At 42.1% G+C, this 23826-nt stretch overlaps 1 gene segment (V, D, J or C); it reads left to right on the forward strand.

The window, feature by feature from the left end:
* Positions 1 to 532: 532 nt before the first annotated feature.
* On the forward strand, positions 533 to 21870 carry LOC119062521 (immunoglobulin heavy variable 3-23-like). The segment is given in 3 exon segments: positions 533 to 660; positions 764 to 1240; positions 21794 to 21870. Coding segments are annotated over 3 exon segments (600 nt in total).
* Positions 21871 to 23826: the final 1956 nt, after the last annotated feature.

Raw genomic sequence — 23826 nt, forward strand, 5'->3', positions numbered from 1 at the left:
GCACCAAACTCCACTAGAAAAATATTTCCCAGGCCACACTGCCCACTTCTGTGAAGGGTTCCCACTTCTGTCTCCAAAAGAACCACACAGACCCTCCATATCCTCCAACACTGTGTCCACGAGCTCTAGGGTCACACTCTCTCCTTAGTTCATAGTCTGATCGCTTTGTAGTGGAAGTAAGACACATGGAACTTCCCATGACAAGAACAGGAACCTCCTGGAATTTTAATGCTCCTTGTGGTCATGAGCATCGAATTTTCCTGGTGTGTTCATTACTGCTGACTTTGAAAGGCATAGCTTATTTTAAAAACCTCTCATTCATGATGATTCACTCTCCTTGGTCATGTACACATCTCATGGACCAGTACAAGTTCAAATGTGGTGAGTAACTGGTAACAGAGATGTGTCCTTAGATATGTCACACTCCGGGACTATGTCCTTCAGGTCAACATCCAGCCCCAGATCTCCCTATGTAGTAAGAGGGTATGCAAATAGGGTGCCTCTGCTCATGAAAAGCAGCCCAGACCAAAGCCTGAAGCTCTGAAATAGGATCCCATCCCTGGATTCCCAGGTGTTCCTGAAGTCTCGTCAGGACAGAACACAGACCACTCACCATGATATTTGGGCTCAGCTGGGTTTTCCTTGTTACTGTTTTAACAGGTAATCTCTAGAGAATGGGAGACACTGAGTATGTGAGTGGATACGTCTGAAAGATAAGGTGGATGGGCAAGAGTTTATTGACTTAATATTTTTGTGTTTGCAGGTGTCCAGTGTGAAGTGCAGCTGGTGGAGTCTGGAGGAGGCTTGGTGAAGCCTGGGGGGTCTCTGAGACTCTCTTGTGTAGCCTCTGGATTCACCTTCAGTAGCTACACGATGCACTGGGTCCGCCAGGCACCAGAAAAAGGGCTGGAGTGGGTCTCAGCAATTAATAGTGATGGTGGTAGCACATACTATGCCAACTCTGTGAAAGGCCGATTCACCATCTCCAGAAACAATGGCAAGAATGAGCTCTATCTGCAAATGAACAATCTGAGAGCTGAAGACATGGCCGTGTATTACTGTGCAAGAGACACAGTGAGGGAAAGTCACTGTGAGCCCAGACACAAACTTTCCTGGAGCAGACAAACCAGCTGGGCTGCAGAGGATACTCAGGACACTAGGGAGCGCTCAGGTCACATTGAGCACTGGGTTCATTTCAGGAACAGCTGCAAATGCACATTAATTTTTGGTATCCTGGCAGGTATGGGGTTAATTCAATACACACCAGTTTCAGAGAACCTCAGTTCCTTCATGATTCTGTGCTGACATCTTAACCATGTGAATTGTAAAGGCTTGCTATAATAGAAGGAAAACATTTCACATGCACAGGAGGCAGAAAGTCACCTACATTTGCCTAATTTTATCCTAGTGAATCATTATTGAATCATCATATCTTCATGATTCACATCTGAAATCCAACATGATGTTCTGCTGGACCCAACAGTGCAGCCCAGCCCCACACAGCTCAGAGTCGATGTTGGCCAGCAGCAGATGCATGCATGCTGAACAATGTGCACAAAGGCTCATGAGCCCAATGTCAGAGGACAAGTGCCCTGGGGGAGACAGTATTGACCTGACTCCATGTTCATGATGACCAATAGCAGTTGACATCATGCACATGTAGATCAATCTCCCCCCTAACTTGCCACAGGTGTCCAGGATGATGATGTCACACACAAAGATGGACTATGAAATAGTTTTCCACTTCATTGTGGAGTCTGTTGATAGCAGGGAAGACTTCAGCAAGTCAGGAATGGCTGTTTCACATCATGTAAGGATGCCTGTTTTGGCTCTTATTGTTCATCCATGACAAGGTTGAAGAAGGTACTGCTCATAGGGTGGGTTTGCATGGTTCTAATCTCCCACCTGTATGGAACTAAAGAGAATAACCACTTTCTTTATATATTTCCCACCTGTGTACAAGAGGAGAGAGAGGGATGAATCTTACTATGACAGCATCCAACATAATAAAAAATGATCCTTACTTCTTATTCCATCAAACTCTTAGGAATCATTAGTGAGAACATGGAGCAAACAACTAGTGTGGGTAGAAAACAAATTCAGCTCCTAGAAAATGAGAATAATTGTGATATGTAAGCAACAAGGTAAAATAATAATAAATTATGTGGACATCTTAGCTCAAATTTTAGGCTGGAACCTGTTCATTATACAAGATATTCAGTTTGGTCTGAAGGACTTGTATTCCTTTTCTATTTCCAAAGATGAGAAGTTTCCACAGGACTATAGGGATCCTGTTTGGGGAGATCTGCTGAAGTGGTCTTCCAACTGGACAGAAACATGGTTTGATTCCTTTTGTGTTGCTATGAGTGATTGTGTCACTCAAAATCTCACACATTAAAATTTGAGACTCATATTATGGTGTTAGAATGCCTGGCCTCAGGACAAGGGTTGGTCCCAGGGTGGAGCTTTGATGAATGGAGTCAGGGCCTTCATTAAAGAGGACTGAGGAAGCTGCCTTGCCCCAACTGTCCACTGAGATTAGAGTTAACAGCCATCTAGGAAGTGGATTCTCACCAGTCACCTAAATGGCCAGCATCTATTCTTGGATTTTTCACATCCAGAACTGTGAGTAATAGATTTCTTTTCTCGACCAGTGTTCCAGGCCACAGGACTTTGTTACTGCAACCAGAATAAATTAGGACTGTAGTGCAACATGACCACATGGGTTGACTGTCTAGAGTTTCACTGCAGTTTGTGTTGTAAAAGGTACCTCATGGGTGTTCTTTCAGTGACGTTCCAGGGCAGTGTTTCTCTGATATTTTTTTCCACAGATAAAAATGTTCTGATTGGACATTATGGGAGACTCCTAAACAAATGTAGCAGGAAGGCAGCATTAGAAGTGAGTTTAATCCATGAACCCTTTCAGTATTTACCACATCGGCATAGAGTGAGGTTGCCCTGGAGGTGAAATTTGTTGTTCTCCCAGTCACCATGTCACATGGACATGGCTGATGTGTCCCTGAAGGTTTGGACAGAAGCAACACTCAGGAGGAGCATTGGCCAAGGGTGTTAAAGGGTTCACTTAGGTTTGATCATTTTAACTAAGCATGTCATGTTTTCAAACTTCCCAGATATTGTATATAATGATGACAGTGTGGAATCTGGAATATAGTATCCTTTTATGTATTAGTGGTTTTGTGTGGTGTGCATGTCAGTAACTTGAGGAGGCAGTTGGTAAATCATTGGGCGGAGAAAAGAAGTGGCTAGGCACAGAGTATATCCAGGGCAGGTAAAACGCTGTACATGTGTTTGTTTCTTCTTCCCACTCCCTTTCTCAACACTGATGGACTCTCAGTGCACAGATGCACAATGGGCAGAGATTCTGTCTTGAAAGCACAAAGAGTAGCCCTTGCATTGTCCACTGCCCTCAGACCCAGGAAGCTGATGATGGGGATGAACATCTGTGAGAGCGACTTCCTCGCGAGTCCTCCCTGGTGCCATGGACGAAAGTGAATATGGCCGAGACATGATGTGATCTGCTTGGGGAGGAGAAGTGGCTAGCGGCCAGTTTCTCAGGGGAGACAAAGGCCCCGAGCCCCCTGCTCCATAGCCTTTTGTTGGGTTGTAATAGGAATACAGGACAGCAAGTATGAAACAGCAGATAACATTTCAAAGAAATGTGAGGGCTTCAGAGTCTGAGTCAGTGTCTGTCAGGAAAAGAGTTGCAGAAACTTTGGGAGACATACTCATTTCCTCTCGGACCCTTATCATATGAATAAAAGCAATCTTAGCAGAGCAGATTTCACAGGTTTATCAGGAAGTCTTTGTGATGACATATTTTCCCCCTGGACATGCTCTAGCAAAGCAAGGAGCTACACCTCTCCCAACAGGTATTCAGTCTTAAGGGGATTAGAGTCAGGGAGCTTTTCTCCCAGAGAACATGGGGACTTGGGTTATGTCAAAGCCGGGGAGCGAGAGTCCAATCTTCTTTGTTGCAGCCCCCTGAGTCCTTTCATGAAGGCCTCCCAAGTGATGGAGTCTGGCTTAGTTTGCCCCCCGCTGTGAGGGGTTTTACCTGTCATTGACTTCCGACCAAGCTTTGGGGACAGAGAGAAAACTGAGGCAGCATTTGCTACCAAAGAGAGGCTTTGTCTCCTGGGGCTGGCATCCCAAAGGTCGTCCCTTGCTCTTAGCCAGGATGGGTTGAGATACAATTCTTTAAACCAGGCAGAACGGTCTACAACAAACCTGCTTTTGTGTGTGGACACATGGACAAGTTTGCAAAGGACATTTATTCTGAGGTGAATAGCATGGAATACTGTGCAGGTGGAATATCTCAGTAAATTAAATTATGTTAAACTGATCAATGGAAGAAATTAGCAACAACAATAACTCTATGGCACACAGACTTAACCATCCTCTTATAAAATTTTCACTATAACAACCAGAATGCTTGTCCCTCTGAATCAAGTAGGTTCTCTTGCTCACAGACTTCATCTAAGTCTCCCTAATAGGAGGACTAAATGGAGATGGTGTGCTTTATGTGCTGATAAGCTAAGCCCTGTGACTGAGCCTGCACCTGAGAGAGCAGCCCTAGCTCCTGAGTCTCTGCTGTTTGCACTCACTTCAGCAGTTAACACAGAGGAAGCACCATGAAGTTTGAGCTGAGCTGGAACTGGTTTTGATGTTTTCACATGTAACATTATGAATAAACTGGGGTTTGAGTGTGCGAATGTGTGTGTACTTCTAATGAGAGAGTTGTCTACAGGCATCTGAGGTGATGTGCAGCTGATGGAATCTGAGGAGTACTTGAGATAGACTGCTGGAATCTGAAATTCTCTTGCAAAGGCTCTGGATTCAGTTTCAGTGACTATTCCATAACCTGGATCATCCAGCCTCCAGGAAAGAGACTGGAGTGGATAGGCGTTATTTGAAAACAAGCCAACACTCACACAACAGAATACACTGCGTTAGTGAATGTCAGTTTAACTATTTCAAGTGATTATTTCAAAAGCACTGCTTATCTCCCTTAAAGCAAGGGACATAAAGGAAAAAATAAACAAATGGGACCTCATGAAATTAAAAAATCTTCTGCATGGCTACAGAAAACAACATTAAAATAAAAAGTCAACCAACAATATGGGAAAGCATATTTGCAAATGATAACTTGGACAAGAGTTTGATCTCCAAAATGTATAAAGAACTCATACAACTACTCCAAGAAGACAAAAAATCCAATTAGAAAATGGACAAAAGACTTGAACGGACGCTTCTCCAAGGAGGACATACAGAGGATCCAGAGACATATGAAAACATACTCAGCATCACTAGCCATCAGAGAGATGAAAATTAAAACCACAATGTGATACCACTTCACACTGGTAAGAATGGCCATCATAAATCAACAAACAAATGTTGGAGAGGATGTGGAGAAAAGGGAATCTTAGTGCACTGTTGGTGGGACTGAAAGCTGGTGCAGCCACTGTTGAAAATAGTGTGGAGTTTCTTTAGAAAACTAAACATGAAACTTCTTTTTGACCCAACAATTTTACTCTAGGGATTTGAACCCTGAAACACCAATCCAAAAGAACATATGCACCCCAATGTTCATAGCAGCACAATTTACAATAGCCAAGTGCTGGAAGCAACTTACATGCCAATCAGTAAACTAATGGATGTAACGACTCTGGAACATTTACACAATGGAATACTATGCAGCAGAAAGAAAGAAGGGGCTTCTATTCTTTTTGACAGTATGGATGGAAATGGAGAGCATTATACTAAGTGAAATAAGTCAGGCAGAGAGGAACAAATACCATATCTCACCTTTAACTGGAACTTAGTCACCAAAAGAAAAAAAGCAAGCAAAATATAACCAGACACATTGAAATTGAGAACAATCTGACAGTAACCAAAGGGGAGGTAGAAGGGGATAGTGGGGTGAAGGGTATTCAGGAATTACTTTAAAAGACATATGGACAAAACCAAAACAGGGTGAAAGCAAGGGAGGGAGGTTGGTTTGGTGGGGGTAGAGAGTAATGGGTAGAAAATTCAAACAGCTGTAATTGAACAACAATAAAATAATTTAAATTAAAGAAAGCACTGTTTATCTATAGATGAATAGCTAGAAAGTTGAGGGCACAGCCATGCATTACTGCATGAGACACACAGAGATGGAAACTCAGTGTGAGGCAAGAGTTGCAACTTCCAGCGGGAGAGGCTGTGACTACTGATGGGCACTGAGCACCTCTGAATGTGGTCAACCCCAGGAGCTGCTGCACGTGGCGGGTTGGGCTGGTTTGCTGTGTGGTTTTCTCTTCCTGTAACAGTTTCCCTCAGGCAAGATTTCTGGTTTCCTGATTCAGTGCTTCACTCTGAATTCTCTGAGTTAGAAGTGTCTATTGTAAAGAGAGACAGCTTTTCCTTATGGGCAAGAGGCAGAGTCATTTTCAGACACTCTTGTGTCCAATTCCAATGAGTAATGAACCCTTCTGATTCCTGTAGTTAAATAAAACCAGAGGCCGGGCTGAGTGAATTATTCAGCTTGGGTGAGTCATGGTGTGACCAGACAATTAATGACTTGGAAGTTTTCTAAGTCTTCGTCCCTCACACCTGTGACCTAGTTACCAACTGTAACACACTTTGAAAATGTGAATGGGTAACAATTAATCCCCTTTCCATTTTTGTACCAGCAACGTGTCCCTTGTTTCTCTTGATCTCTACCTGCAGAATCTTCAACATTTCTATTTCTAACAAAGTCCTCTTTTCTAAAATGATATAAATTATCTCTATCATGCCCTGTACTTCTTTTTGTATCCTCCCCTACAAAAATCTTTAAACACATATGTCTAGTAAACTGTGTTCATGAAAATAAGGTGTAGTTCTGTTTATGACTTTAAGTCAGCATCTTCCCCTTACTCAGTTTCAAAGTGTCTGCTCCAGTCCCTATGTCTGCTGTAACCAAAAAAACATGGGTAATGGAGCCTGCGATTTTTCTGGGGAGATCTTTGGGGAAAAAATACCTAACAAAAGTTCCATTTTAATACTGATAAAATACACTTTGCTAAAATTAAAGAAATTTCTCCAATCAAAGATCCATTAAGCCAATAAAGACAGAGGAGAACATGAAGAGTATGTTTCTAAATTGCATGTCTGATGGAAGAAAGTGTTTATTATACATTAAGTACACTATATATTGTGTGGTAGATCCCAGCAGCCTCTGACCATAGAGATCATCTCCAGAAACAGGGCTTAGAAAGGCTCAGAGTGAGCATTTCCTGTATGGATACAAGTTCCCTTGCCCATGAGCTAATGTGTACTTAGAATTATCTTCATTTCCTGCCCCCTGAACCACAATATCACTGACAACACTAGTCTGAGCAAACAGGTTAGTTAAGCCACTACCATAATCTTTTCAACAAATGTAGATTTCTGAGTCGTAAACATACATAATCATGTTTTTTTTTTCTTTTCTGGTCATTCATTCATGTAAAATTGTGATTATTTCTGCTGCGGTTATTTTGGGGTCTCTGCAATGTGTAAAGGGCCTGTGTGAGGGGAGAGTTTCCACAGAGAACTTAGACACCATCACAAAACTTCCAACATCAAGAATGCAGGCCCTGCCTGGTGTGGCTCAGTGGATTGAGTGCAGGACTCTGAAGTGGGGGATCACTGGTTTGGGTTCCTGTTGGTGCACATGCCTTAGTTGTGGGCAGGATCCCTGGTGGGGGGGTGAGAGGCAGTCACACATTGATGTTTCCCTCCCTTCCTTTCTTCCATCCTCCCCCTCTTTCTAAAAATAAATGAATAAAAATCTTTAAAAAAAGTTCAGGATGTCTTACCTGTCTGAGTTTGGGAGACAATTACTGAAAACAAAATGGCATCATAGATTAAGAAACAAAGGCAGAAATTGTACTTAAACAACAATAAGAAAGTTTAATAAAAAAGAAACACATGAAAAGATGCTCAATATCACTAGCTATCAGAGAGATGCAAATTAAAACCACAATGAGATACCACTTTACACCAGTCAGGATGGCTATCATAAACAAAGCAACAAACAACAAATGTTGGAGAGGTTGTGGGGAAAAGGGGTCCCCAGTTCACTGTTGGTGGGAATGCAGACTGGTACAACCATTATATAAAACAGTATGAAATTTTCTCAGAAAAATAAAAATGGACCTGCCTTTTGACCCAGCAATTCCACTGCTGGGATTATATCCTAAGAACCCTAAAACATCAGTCCAAAAGAACGTATGCACCCCAATGTTCATAGCAGCACAATTTACAATAGCCAAGAGTTGGAAGCAAGCTAGGTGCCCATCAGTAAATGAATGGATCAAAAAATTATGGTACATATACACAATGGAATTCTATGCAGCAGAAAGAAAGATGGAGCTCCTACCCTTTGCAATAGCATGTATGGAACTGGAAAGCATTATGCTGAGTGAAATAAGCCAGGCGATGAAAGACAAATACCATATGGTCTCACCTTTAAGGAAGCTAAACAACAAAATAAACAAGCTAGCAAAATAAAAACAATGACAGTGAAATAGAGAACAGGGGGACAGTGACCGGAGGGGAGAGGGGAGAGAATTTCAGGGGGAAAAAGGGAAGGATTTACAGGAACTACTATAAAGGACACATGGACAACAACTAAGGGGGGGTGGAAATGGGAGGGAGGTGGGGAGCATGGGGGGTGGGCTGGGATGGGAGTAAAAGACAGAATACTGTAGTTGAAAAATAAATAAAACATAAAGTATTGCTGGACGTGGTTTTAAAAAATTCTACAAATCTTGAATACCTTTAATCACTGGTGTATAAAATATGCATATGCTTAGAATCTCTAGTAAAAAGATGAAAACAAGGCCATGGTGCACATCTGTACCTCATTCTTTATTTATAAGGAAAGCTGTTAGAATTTCGTTTTTAAGTACTATGTTTGCTGGGTGAGTTTTCACTTCTTTTTTCTGTGGGTCCTCTTTAGAAATGCTTATTCTTTATTATTACTAGCATGTAAAGAATATCATCATGAATTAATGTTTAATTGTGTCAAACACTTTATCAGATCTACTGATAATATATCTTTGACTTGTTAATGTCACAAATTATGTTCAGTGTTTTATCATTAAACACTCCTAGTATTCGGGGAATAAATACTTTCAAAATGCAAAAAAAAAAAAAAAAGAAACAATACATTGAGAATGACTGATATATCCCCAATTTTTCTCTTATGGTAGATATTTTTGTGTGAAATTATAATATTAATTTTTGTTAATCATGGATATACTAAAGTTTTGTGATTCAGGAACTGAACCCAAGTGGTATCCCTTTTAAATCTGATTGGAAGAGAATTTAAAAGTGTGCCCCCCACATATCATCAACAATTTCTTCTTATGCTCAGAACGGTGAGGATGTATGTTGACCTTATTCCAATGTGTCTCAGAAACCAGGTGATCTCCTATACCTGAATCACAAGTTGAGTGATTCCAAGAGAAAAAAATGTTCACATAGAGGTCCCTGAAGAACCCAGGAGTTGGAACTCAATGCTTTCCCACTTATAGGGAGAAGACTGCCCTGCATGCAAATTTCTCCTCCAGTATCAGTTTAAATCTTCACCTGGGATATGGGGGCTCACAGCTCTCTCCTCACATGGGTCAAGTCTCTGGGGAAGATAGAGTTGTGGTCTATGGTCTGGAAGAAGATGAGGCTGCTGATTTTCCTTCTGTGCTTGGTAACAAGCCCACAGGTGGAGTGTCTCGGATTCTGATATTAATATGGAAGGTCCTCCTTGACCATTGAAGGCTGGCAGGTTACCAGTTTGACAGTCGTGCTTGATAGATTTGGAACTGGAGTGTCCATATGAGCTTTCGTTCTGCCTTTTGCACCCATGGCACTCGTGTTTCTCCTGTGACTGAGTCCTGAGTCCTTGGGCCAGAACTAATCTGGACACTCCTCTGTGACCCTCACAGTACACTCACTCCTCAATTTCCATGTGTTCCACAAATGTCCTCAGTCTTTAAAATTCACTGCAGGCATTTCTGTGTCCTATAAAATAATGGCACTTCAGTGCAAATTTTCTATTTTAATTTAAAGCATTAAGTTTCAATTCTGCCTCATTAATTGTATAAACATAACAGGAATGACCATTGATTATATAGGCTCTCTTAAATGTGCTTTGCTGGACTATTGTAAGATATTGCCAGAATAAGATTAATTCTACCCCATGAAGCAGTGAAGTCAAGCTACATGGTTGCTGTTAGATTTTACCTGCAATACCTATAACTTTGAGTGAGTTCCTTAAGTTCTTGAAGTCTTCCAAAATGTCCTGAGCTCTCCCCTGCCATCTCCCAGGATAGCAACCCTCACTCCTTGCCTGGAAAGACTGCCATGAACCTTACAAATAAGCAAGGTATTAGGCCCTTTCTCCAAGTTGCTTTTATTGGCTTCAGAGTAATTCTACATCCCTTGAAGCCTTTGCTGACATCCAGAGTCTAGGCAGTGTTCTCTCAGACATGGCATTCCTGTGAAAGTCTTGGTTGATAAAACCACGACTGGAAAATGGCTTTATAACTATGATCTTTTCCACTAAGATCAGGAACAAGACAAGGCTGTCCACTTTCATCACTTCTATTCAATATAGTATTGGAAGTTTTAGCCACAGCAATCAGACAAGAAAAGGAAATAAAAGGCATCAAAATTGGAAAAGAGGAAAAAATTGTCATTGTTTGCTGATGACATGATAGTGTACATGGAAAATCCTATAGTTCTACCAAAAAACTGCTCAAACTAATAAATGGATTTGGCAAAACAGCGAGTTACAAAGTCAATACCAGAAATAAAAGGCATTTTTGTATACTAACAATGAATCAGCAGAATCAGAAATCAAGAAAAAATCCCATTCAATATAACAGAAAGAAAAATAAAATACCTAGAAATAAATCTAACCAAGGAGGTAAAAGACCTGCATTCTGAAAACTACACAATACTGAAGAAAAAAATCAAGGAAGACACAAACAGATGAAAACATACACCATGTTCATGGATTGGAGGAATTAACATCATCAAAATGTCCATACTACCTAAAGCAATTTACAGATTCAATGCAATACCTATTAATGAACCAATGGCATACTTTACAGACATAGAAAAAACACTTCAAAAATTTATATGGAACCACAAACGACCCTGAATATCAGCTGCAATTTTGAGAAAAAAAGAGCAAAGTAGGAGGGATCAAAATACCTTATATCAAGCTATATTACAAGGCCACTGTAATCAAAACAGCCTGGTACTGGCATAAAAACAGGCACATAGACCAATAGAACAGAACAGAGAGCTCAGAAATCAACCCAACTCTCTACAGTCAATTAATATTTGACAAAGGGGGCAATAACATATAATGGAGTAAAGATAGCCTCTTCAACTAATGATGTTGGGAGAACTGAACAGTTATGTGTCAAGTTTCAAAAAAATGAAACTTGAGCACAGACTTATACCATACACCAAAATAAGTTCAAGGTGGATAAAGGACTTAAATATAAGCCATGATACCATTAAAGGTCTAGCGGAGAACATCGACATAAAAATCTGATATTTCACGCAGCAACTTTTTTACTGATATGTCCCCTAGAGCAAGAAATATAAAGGATATAATAAACAAATGGAATCTCATCAAAATAAAAAATCTTCAACGTGGCTAAAAAAAAAGTATTAAAATAAAAAGACAACCAACTGTATGGGAAAACATATTTGCCAATAATACCTCAGACAAAGGTTTAGTCTCCAAAATATACAAAGAAATCACATGACTTCACTTTAGAAGACAACTAACCCAATTAAAAAATGGGAAAAGGACTTGAACAGACACTTCTCCAAGGAGGACATACAGAATATCCAGAGACACATGAAAAGATGCTCAATATCACTAGCTGTCAGAGGGATGCAAATTAAAACCACAATGAGATACCACTTTACACCAGTCAGGATGGCTATCATAAACAAAGCAACAAACAACGAATGTTGGACAGGATGTGGGGAAAAGAGGACCCTAGTTCACCGTTGGTGGGATTGCAGACTGGTACAACCGTTATGGAAAACAGTATGGAATTTTCTCAGAAAAATAAAAATGGACTTGCCTTTTGACCCAGCAATTCCACTGCTGGGATTATATCCTAAGAATCCTAAACCATCAGTATCAAAGAACCTATGCACCACAATGTTTATAGCAGCACAATTTACAATAGCCAAGAGCTGGAAGCAAGCTAGGTGCCCATCAGTAAATGAATGGATCAAAAAATTGTGGTACATATATACAATGGAATTCTATGCAGCAGAGAAAAAGAGGGAGCAACAGCATTGATGGAACTGGATAGCATTGTGCTGAGTGAAGAAAGCCAGGTGTTGAGGGACAAATAACAAATGATCTCATCTTTAACAAGATGATAAACAAAACAAGCAAGCAAAATAAAAACAAAGATATTGAAATGGAGAATGGGGGGACGGCAACCAGAGGGGTGAGGGGATGGAATTTCAGGAGGAAAAGGGGAGGGATTTAGAGGAGGTAGTATAAAGGACACATGGACAACAGCTAAGGGGGTGGAAATGGGAGGAAGGTGGGAACCACGGGGGATGGGCTGGGAAAGGAGTAAAAGGCAGAAAAGTGTACTTAAAATAATTAAATAAAAAAGCAGAAAATGGCTTTATGTGTCCTGTTATGAATAAAAAAGGTTTCTTCTTGATTTATTGAAATAAATGTATTGCCATGGAAATAATAACAATCATTTATTAAGTCTGTCCAAATTGCAGAGGGGTCAAACAGAAGGAAATATGAACGTCTCAATATTAATTAATTAATTAATTAATTAATTTATTTATTTATTTAATTGATTTTTGCCATTACAATCATCCTATTCCCCCCTTCATTCCCCTCCACTCTGCACAACCACTCCCCCAACATTCCCCCCTTTAGTTTATGTCCACGTGTCTCAAGTTTTTTAGATTATACATTTCCCACACTATTCTTCCCCTCCCCCTATCTATTTTCTACCTACCATTTATGCTACTTATTCTTTATACCTTCTCCCCCCTCTCCCTCCTCCCACTCTCCTGTTGCTAAACCTCCATGTGATCTCCATTTCTATGATTCTTCTCCTGATCTAGCTGTCCTCTTAGTTTACTTTTGTTTTAGATGTGGTTGTTAATAACTGGGAGTTTGCTGTCCTTTCACCGTTCATATTTTTATCTTCTTTTTCTTAGATAAGTCCCTTCAAAATTTCATATAATAAGGGCTTGGTGATGATGAACTCCTTGAATTTGACCTTATCTGAGAAGCACTTTATTTGTCCTTCCATTGTAGATGAAAGCTTTGCTGGATAGAGCAATCTTGGATGTAGGTGCTTGAATTTCATGACTTGGAGTACTTCTTTCCAACCATTTCTTGCCTGTATGGTCTCTTTTGAGAAATCAGCTGACAGTCTGATGGGAACTCCTTTGTAGGTGACTGTCTCCTTATCTCTTGCTGCTTCCAGGATTCTCTCCTTCATTTTAATCTTGGCTAATGTAATGATGATGTGCCTTGGTGTGTTCTTTCTTGGGTCCAACTTCTTTGGTATTCTCTGAGCTTCCTGGGTTTCCTGGAAGTCTATTTCCTTTGCCAGATTGGGGAAGTTCTCCTTTATTATTTGTGCAAATAAGTTTTACACTTGTCGCTCTTCCTCTTCCCCTTTTAGTACCCCTATAATTCGGATGTTGGAATGTTTAAAGATGTCCTGGAGGTTTCTAAGCCTCTCCTCATTTTTTAAAATTCTTGTTTCTTCACACTTTTCTGTTTGGTCATTTTCTTCTTCCTTCTGGTTCATTCCTTGATTTGAGTCCCAGTTTCCTTTCCATGACTATTGGTTTCCTGTGCATTTTCCTTCATTCCAATTAGTTTAACCTTCATTTGTTCCTCTAATTTGTGACTAAAATCAACCAGTTCTGTGAGCATCCTGATCACCAGTGTTTTGAACTGTGCATCTGATAGGTTGGGTATTTATTGGTCGCTTAGATTTATTGGCTCTGGGGCTTTGAGTTCTACTTGAGCCATAATGTTTTGGTCTGTTCATGCCTATTATGTATGAGGGGCAGAGCCCTAGGTGTTCCCCAGGGCGGGGCAACTCAGTTGCTGAGTTGTGACACTGTATGTGGGGGCGGGCTCAAAGAGGGGCAATAGTGGTCCTCTCTGCTGCTTCCTGTTGCTGGGACCTGCACAGTCTGTCTCACTGCTCGCTCCTCTGCCTGGTTTATCTGCACGTGAATGTGTGACCTCAGTCAGCGTTCCACCTTGCGCCCTCAGTGGGTCTGACGGTTGCGACCCAAAACCTGGGATCTGCCAATCTGCCACCCTCATGCCTGGGTCAGTCTGGCCGAGTTTTCCTGCTCAAACCCACTCCACCAGTCACTGGCTCCACCCCTCTTACTGGTCTGTCTGAACGGTTCATTGTTGTCAGACTTCCATATAGTTCAATTTTCTGTGTTTTGGTTGTGTTTTTGTTACTAAAACTTTGTTGTCCTTAAACTTGGTTGTGCGAGGAGGCTTCCACCTATGCTTCCACCTTGGCCAGAAGTCCTTAATATTTATTTTTAAAGTATAATTTACCAAACTGCTTTAAGAAAAATGCTAGGTTTCTTATGTCTGAAAAACAACTTGATTAAAAAATTAGCAATATGTTCAGCAACAGTTACAAAATTTCAATTGTTTTCAGTTCCTGAGGTCTCATTATCAATTTTCTTTGTTCTGATTATTGGCCAGTGTCTTTATAAATCAAGTTATTCCACAGAATTCAGTTTTCTTTTACTGTTCAAAATATGATCTGAAAATGTATTCTCAGAAATATGGAATATACAAGAAGTCAGAGTCCTTTCCATGGTTGTCTCTGAAGATGTAACATATATGAAAATGTATTAGAATTAAACTGTGTATAAGGGAGACAGTTTCCCATAACCTTGAGAACAGGCCTCAGAAGTAGTGTTCTCATAGCCCTGAGGCTGTGCCTGATAAGTGGTTCCCACAGGCTTGAGTGGGCTTGCATGCAGAGAATGAAGCTCTGTTGAACAATATGTTGGCTCCCAGTCAGCTTTGTCTATATTTTAGTATATAAGGGAGGTGGGAACTACCAGTGGGGACACAGACTCAGGGCAGGAGACACACAGGTGACATGTAGGGACATGCAGGGAGAAACATAGCTAGCAGCCTACTTAGAGCTGGGCAGCAAGAGAGCCTATGACCAATCCATGTATTGGCCTATGATAGACCTATTGTGATGATTTACTTCCTCTTATGTCACAGACTCTGAGGAATGGGGCAAATGAATTGAGCTGAAGAGATGAAAAAGCAGTGAGCCTCATGACTTCCTCACACACATTCAGTACCTGACCCATGACTGATGCTGCCATGGGCACATCACACATTCAGGGAAACTTTGAGGAGACCAGATACATTGCAAGGAAGCAGCAGAAAAGATTTTGTTGAAAGAACCCATGCTATCTGTTGTGATTGTGCAGGGGGCACATTTAGAGCCCCCTTGTCTTCTGAATGAACTGCTTTATCAAGGGGTCATCTGGGAATCCTTGTTAGGGTCACATTTGTGAATTTATTCTAATTGTCTTCTAGCAAGATCTAGGGCATCCCCTTATTTCTGAACAATTGAATTGTTCTTGTGGAAAAGTAACTATATGAAAGTCAAAGAGTAATTTCTATGTTCCTGACTCTGGCCCAGCATAACGCACATGACATTGTGGCATCAAAGTTGAGGGTGGACAAGTGTTTCATGTTTCACCACAGTATGTGACTTCACAGAGTTCTTTCAGGTCTCCCTCAGGGTAAGATCCTAAGAAGTCTACTCACATGAACCTACAACCCTGCATTGTATCTGTCCCTGGGCCAGTACTGATATCATCACACAGCAGGGAGAAGCATGGTGACTCCCTTGACAATGGAAGACCCACAAACAGCCTGTACTATATTCCTATGACAACTGAACCAAACTGAAACCTGGCACTGCCATCTACACACATTTATCCCTGTAGAGTCTGCAGGTCAGAGCAAAAGTGTCAGCTTGAACCAGGTTCATTCACCATCCATGGTAATTCTTCCCCATGTATGGAATTCCATTTTTCATGTTGCACATCGATACAATCAGTACATCAGGTTCAAGTTTAGTGGATGCCCATCATGTACTGTCATGGTGACAAACTCTCATGGATTACACACTGACATGAATAGGGACTGTGAGAGAGAGGAGATGCTTCTTATGAAATTAACCATCAAAGTACCAGGGGCCCCAACACACCCCATCTCCTGCTCCCTGAATAAAACTATGTCGTACATCCATGTAAACATGCATCCTGATGGTGAGCATCAGGTTGAACTCTCCAATGATGAACACTTTAATATATAGATTGATCCAACAATTCCCGTAATGGGAGGTTATTTGAATGATTTAATCATCCTGTAATCAATGGATAAAGAAAATATCCTCTTCATATCAATTATGATTGTATTTATATGTGCTATTTCCTATTAGTGGTTCATATCAAGGCTTTCTATAATCTGAAATTTCTAAAATTTCAACATATTTACTCTCCAATTTCTACATAAACATTAACCTTAGCAGACTAGTTGTGACTGAGTTTTTTAAGTATCTCAAATGTTAGAACCTGGTTTCACCACAGATTCTAGGACATGAAAGAAGAGGCAGTAAACATGTGGCATATTCAGCTCCAAATTTGACCAAAGAAACATGTCCCAGGAGCTTGGTGCACTTCTCTGAAGAGTTCACCCTTCTGCCTCCTAAAGAATCACACAGATACTCCACCTCCTCCATCAATGGGTCCACGTTCTTTAGATCCACACTCTCTTAGCTCCTACCCTGATTGCTTTGTAAAGGAAATAGGGACAGATGGAATTTCCTGGCAAGTGAAGAGGAGCTTCTTGCACTTTTAATGTTTCCTGTGGGTGTGAGCTTTGGATTTCCTTTGTGGGTTTATTACTCATGACTTTCAAGGGCATCTCTCATTTTAAATTACTCTCTTCTATGAAAATGCATTCTCCTAGGTTATGTGAACTTCTCATGAACCAGATTGGCCAGTGGGACATGGCACAGGCTCATTGTTAACACACATGACCCTTAGACAAGTCACACTCTGGGACCATGGCATCCACAGAGAGCAGCAGCAGAGGGTGCCATTTCCCCGCTCTGACCCCGCCTCCACATACAGCGTCATAACCCAGCGACCTGAGTGGCCCCTCCCTGGTGAACCACCTAAGGCTCTGCTCCTCACTCAGCAGCTAGAAACAGCAGAGGAGGTCGCCATTTCCCCACTCTGACCACACCTCCACATACAGCGTCACAACCCAGCGACCTGAGAGTCCAAGGCTCCGCTCCTCGTACTTAACGGGCAAGAACAGACCAAAAATGGCTCAAGAACATCTCAAAGTCCCAGAACCTATAAATCTAAGCGATGAAGAAATAGCAAAACTCTCAGACGCACAGTTTAAAACACTGGTCATCAGGATCCTCGCAGAACTGGTCGATTATAGCCACAAATTAGACAAACATATGAAGGCGAAACTATTTGAAATGAATGGAATTGCACTGGAAACCAATAGCGATGAAAAGGAAACTGGGACTCAAATCAATGGAGTGGACCAGAAGAAAGCAAATAATGGCCAAATAGAAAAGAGTCAAGAAGCAAGAATTCAAAGCAATGAGGAGAGTCTTAGGAACCTCCAGGACATCTTTAAATGCTCCAACATCTGAATTATAGGGGTACCAGAAGGGGGAAAGGCACAGCCACCAGTGGAAAACTTATTTGAGCAAATAATAAAGGAGAATTTCCCCAATCTGGCAAAGGAAATAGACTTCCAGGAAACTCAGGAAGCTCAGAGAGTCCCAAAGAAGTTGGACCCAAGACGAAACACACCAAGGCACATCATCATTACATTAGTCAAGATTAAAATGAAGGAGAGAATCCTAGAAGCAGCAAGAGCTAAGGGGACAGTCACCTACAAAGGAGTCCCCATCAGACTGTCAGCAGATTTCTCAAAAGAGACCTTACAGGCAAGAAGGGGCTGGAAAGAGGTATTCCAAGTCATGAAATCCAAAGACCTACAACCAAGATTGCTCTATCCAGCAAAACTTTCATTTAGAATGGAAGGACAGGTAAAGTGCTTCTCAGATAAGATCAAATTCAAGGAGTTCATCATCACCAAGCCCTTATTATATGAAATGTTAAAGGGACTTATCTGAGAAAACGAAGTTAAAAAAACATGAACAGTGAAAGAACAGCAAACTCACAGTTATTAACAACCACACCTAAAACAAAAGCAAAGTAAAAGGACAGCTAGATCAGGAGTGGAAACATAGAAATGAAGATCTCAAGGAGGTTTAGCAACAGGGGAGTGGGAGAAGGAGAAGCGGGGAGAAGGTACAGAAAATAAGTAGCATAGACAGTAGATAGAAAATAGATGGGGGGTCAAGAATAGCATGGGAAATATAGAATCTAAAGAACTTGAGACACATGGTCGTAAACTAAAGGGGGCTTAATGGTGGTGATGGGGAGGTACGGTGGAGGGGAATGAAGGGGGGAATAGAACAACTGTAATGGCATAATCAATAAAAAATAAATTAAAAAATGATCAGGACTGGGGATGCATCACCATCCATTACACGCACCACACTCAGGACTGTCCTACAAAAAATGGACCTCCTTTCTTGAGAGACACTTTTCCCCCATGAATTTTAACTTGAATTTTTCCCTAAGCAGGTAACCATCACTTCTCTCTGCCCTCACCTGGCATGGAAGTGAGGGTAATGACAAGGCCCAAGACAGCATACACTTACCTGTGTCTCACAGTCTCTAAATCTCCTTAAAAACTGGAGAAAAAACAAACAAACAAACAAACAAACAAACAAACAAAACCCCTGGGGAATAGAGATACCCAGGTTTGACCTGAATTGTGTCTCTGGGCAGCATCACAGTTTAAGGGAACTCTAGGGCAGGTGAGGATACACATCACTGGGCTCGCTGGTTCTATGGAATGGGGGGTTCTCTCCCCTTCTCCATGTTGGCAGAGGGGACAGGAGTGCTTTATAGGCACAGGTGTTCCCTCGGGTATACCTGTGTTCTTGCTATAAGAAGCTTTCTCACTGCTTCTATCCCTCCACATCCACCTCCCTTTCCTTCCTGCTGGTGCAGTTGCCTAGTGCCCTGAACTCCTTAGAGATATCCCTCATCACCTGCAAAACACTGGTGCCATCACTGTCACAGATGTCACATCAACCCCACGTGGCTGTACCATCTCCTAACTCTCAGCTCTCTTATCCACATGGGAGAACTTATTTTTATATTTGTCACCTGCAGAGATCTCACATTGGGTCAACGTGCCCCACTTCTCGCTGTTCACTATTAAATAATGGGGACTTCAGTGGGCATTTTCTGGGTGTGAAGGGTGTGCGGGACTCGGGGAAGCAACACCATTTTTATGCTTTTACAAGTCTGCTAAAGCCCATCATGTGCTTCACCTCAGTTTAGTGGTTTAATGAATGATGCAACTAACTTTCACTTTGATTTCCCTTCATCTGCCACTTTGGCCCATCATGAGCTCCCAGTGCCCTTCCCAGCATAACAGCCTCCAGATCCTCTGACCAGCACCTCATGTGAATATGGGGATGGCAGGTTCCAGACAGATGCGCTGGGAAGCGGATCCCATTATTTCACACATCCCAAAATACCTGCTAGCCAAGAGTGAGTGCCTATGACTCTCTGGAATAAGGTTACTCCAGGGCCTCTGCAGCTTATATAGACTGGTCCCCTAACAGATCTCCTGATCAGCTCACCTGTGGGAAGGGGCTGCACTGCCCTGAGGGAAGTGACATGAAAGGAAGAACACAACAGTTTTAACCTGTCTCAGCTGCAGGGTTTGGGCTGGACTCTGGGCAACAGGAAATAATGAGCATGGCTCATTCCCTAGAGCTGGACTGGGAGAGAGGCTGCACCTGCACCACCACCTGCAGGATCAGGAGCCTCAGCCAGGTTATGGGAAAGACGACTCTTTACTTTATAATAATTTCACATCAAATATCATTTTATATGAAATTATGATCATACAATCTGGAAATGATGATTCTACTTCATGTATTTCCTTCTATTTAGGTAGTTGTTTGGACTTAATCTGTTTGAATATGCACCTGAATAAATCACAGGATTAAAATAGTGTGATCCACTCATCTTGATCATCATTAATTTTTAAATGTAAAAAAATGGGGTGTCCTTTAACCTGATTCCAAGGTACCTCATCTCTCAAGCACTCTCCTAGCAGACCCACTCAACTGAGTCCAAGACAAAAGATGTGCTCAGGCCACAGAAAGACATGGGACAGTAACCTCTGTCCATCCTCACTTATGAGAACAGATTCCCCCATATGCTAATTTCTCTCCCAGCTCTAGGGTACATCCTCCCCTGGGCTTTGGGAACTCACAGGTCTCTCCTCACATGGGCCTGAGGTCTCTGGGGAAGACAGAGCTCTGCTTTATAAAATGAGACTGCTGGGTCTCCTCCTGTGCTGGTGACAGGCCCTCAGTGTGAGTGTCTTAGAAGTCAGACACATATCTTTGGGATGATGGTGATTTCATGTGACTAAAAGGGACTGATGCTCCTAATCCCCAAGCCTCCTGTCACAGATGCAGCAACATGAGTCGGGCCCAGGACTGGTGAAGCCCTTACAGACCCTCTCCCTTACCTGCACTGCAACTGGATTCTCTTCAATGAGTCATTATGTGCACTGGACTTGCAGGGCTCCAGGGAAGGGGCGGGGATGGGTTGGAGTTACATACAGAGTTGGAAACACAAAGTATAACCCAGTGCTGAAATCCCAACTGAGCATCACCAGGGAGATTTCCAAGAACCAAGTTTATTTAACACTGAGAAGCCTGAGAGCCAAGGGCACAGCCATGTATTACTCTGTGAGAGACTCACAGTGAGTGGAAGTCGGCATGAGTCCAGGCATAAACCTCTCTGAAATTGACAGGGGCTACTCTCAACACAAGGGGACACTTGGCAGACCATGAGAATATATCCCACAAACCACAGAACACAAACAAAGGGGCAGGTGTGGACCTGGTTAAGAAGAAAGGGGCTTCTTCTTGGGAGCAGTGATTTCCCCTCAGAGCTGTCAGCTGTATCTAGGGCACTTCCTTCTCTGTGAATCAGATTTTTCAGATTTTCACTGCAAAAAGTGCACAAATAAGTAAATCAGTTCACAGATGAAATACTACCAGGTACCACCAATCTCTTCTTCACCCGCTCCTTTTTTTCTTTCTTAACAAAGTGCATCATATTTTATTATGAAATTATTCTTAAAACATGACCTATGAGTGTTTGATCCATTAGAATAAATTCTATGTTCATACTAAAATATAAGTAAACATTTATAGCCACTTTATTTTTGTTAGAAGCTAAAACAACCTACATGTCCTTCTAAACTTAGAATAAGCAAATTGGGGAATATCCATAAATGGAATTCCACTCAGCCATTAAAAAATATCAGTTGATACAGACATCAATGACAGTGAGTATCAGGAATCACTCAGCATGAAATGTGCCAGGCTAAGAGACTCCAAAAGGGTGTGTCCTGGGGCTCACAGGTCCACCCCAGGAGGACAGTAGGAGGCTGGGCTTTCTGGTCCTTTCTCATTGTTACCATGTGGAAGCTTCACTCTGTGTACACTGACCACACTCTCCTTCTCAACAGGGCCTGATGAATGGACAGCTCCACACATGGAGGCTACTGACAGCTCCAAAAACTTCCAGGCTTCTGTAAATGCATAGTGTCCACCACGAGGTCTTCAGACATCCTGACAGCAGTTGTATCCTTCAGGTGCTTATACCTTTGGTTTGACCACAGGCACAGGGTTTCAGGGCAGCTGACACTCCACTGATTCCCCAATCTCCTGCCATGGCCTTTCACCACACACAGGTCTCAAGCATCTCCATATGTCACTGAAAATGGTGTCATCTACAGGGGAATAGATCTGGAACTCTATGTGATGACTGATTCCCAGCCCTTTTGCTAACCAAATTCAAAGGCACATTCTTCAGCTGCTTCTGGAGAAAAACATGAAGTGACACTCCACACTCAGTAAGGAGCAGAGTGCTCAGATCTGATTACATGTTAAGTCTCATCTCCATGACCCTCCTGCCCTGGTGGGTGAATCCTGCCATGAAACTGAGGATGAGACTGTGAAACGTCCAGGATCCCAGGGGTGCTGTGCCCAGGGAATGGGCTCAATCCCAGGAGTGAGATGGATTGGATGAGAGAAGCCTCTCTTTCTATAGCACCAGCTGGGAGCTCGAATTCTGCAGCCAGCTGATTCTGGTCGAAGGAGGAACACTGATATCTCCACTTCTGGAGGTGTGTGACCAGGCAGCATGGAATTCATGCTGTTACATGTGTCCTTCTGAGGAGTTTCCATTTCCGATCTGGGACAGGGAAGGGAGTGTGTGTACCTTCATTTTTGTTGTCTAGTTATTCCCACTGTTAGCATCTTTTCTGGAGTAAAATTTTCTTCATCATCATGTTCCAATAAGACCATCTACAGTCGTGGTAAAGACTTGTAAAAATGATTTCTACCTTCTGACTGAAACTGCAAACCTTGTAACTCTTCAGGCCCTCATGCTGAATTTGAAATTCTGTCTGCCTTATTTTGTTGTTGTTGTAGTGAGAACTCCACGTGAGATCCACCCTTGACAGAAACCAAATGCACATGCTGCTTCATAATGCCAGGTGCAGAAATGGACAGCAAACCTCTGGAACCTAATCACCCTGTATCACAGGATGCTTTTTGCTTGAGAAGGCATATCCTCTGTGCCTGTCCCACCAGCTCTAGGCAAACACCAAGCTGCCCTGGGCTACTACATCTTGACTGGCCGAGAGTCCTGACATAACAGGAACCATTTGGTGTTTGCTCGGCTGTGCCTGCATCACTTCACTCAGCATGATGTCCTCATGATAAATCTGTGTGGTTTCATGCAGCAAGATTTCTTGTAATTATTGAAATGGCAATATAAAAACAAAACAAAAAAAGGGGCAGCAACCAGTGCTCATCTGAGATAAAATATAAAAGCTGCTTGGGAAGCATGGATCAGGTAGAAGTCCTAATACTGCTCTGACTAGGAGTGAAGGAAAGGGGTTTTTGTAACACAGGTAGGCATGCAGATACAGGACTAGAGGGGAGAAGCTTCTATCACTGCAGACAACCTAAGTTAGTCTCTACCTGCACAAGGTGATGCAAATTCAGAAGATCGTCTCCAATTTTCAGTCCAGTAGTTAGGATACATCTTCCCTTTTAACTGTGCAAAAAGTTGTGTGAACTGCAGTGTTGGGACCCAGTGCAAAGGTGACTGTGTCAAGTCCATATGTGGCACAGGTTGAAGACGGAAGATGTGCCAGGTGGTTTGACTGGAATGGCTTCCCACACTCTATTTTAACACGGGACTACTCATGTCATTTTCTCACATTGAGAATCCATCACATGATCACGTGTCCACCAAAAATCCATGAGTCTACAACAGTGTGGCTCATTCTAGGCTCTAGCACTAAAGCAGACTCCAAGCCATGACTATGTCTCACAATGGAATCTTCCAGCCAGGGAATACCGACTTCCCAAGTTCTTCCTCCTGTGCTGCAAGCAGAAGCCTGCTGTCTGTGTCCCTGACCTGTACTGATTTAGGGACCTCAGCTCTCTGGTGTCACACAGTGCTGGTCCCTTCTGATGTCTTAGTGCA

Source organism: Artibeus jamaicensis, unplaced genomic scaffold, assembly GCF_021234435.1.
Source record: "Artibeus jamaicensis isolate MK-2021 breed Jamaican fruit bat unplaced genomic scaffold, CSHL_Jam_final contig_761, whole genome shotgun sequence".
NCBI lineage: Eukaryota > Metazoa > Chordata > Mammalia > Chiroptera > Phyllostomidae > Artibeus > Artibeus jamaicensis.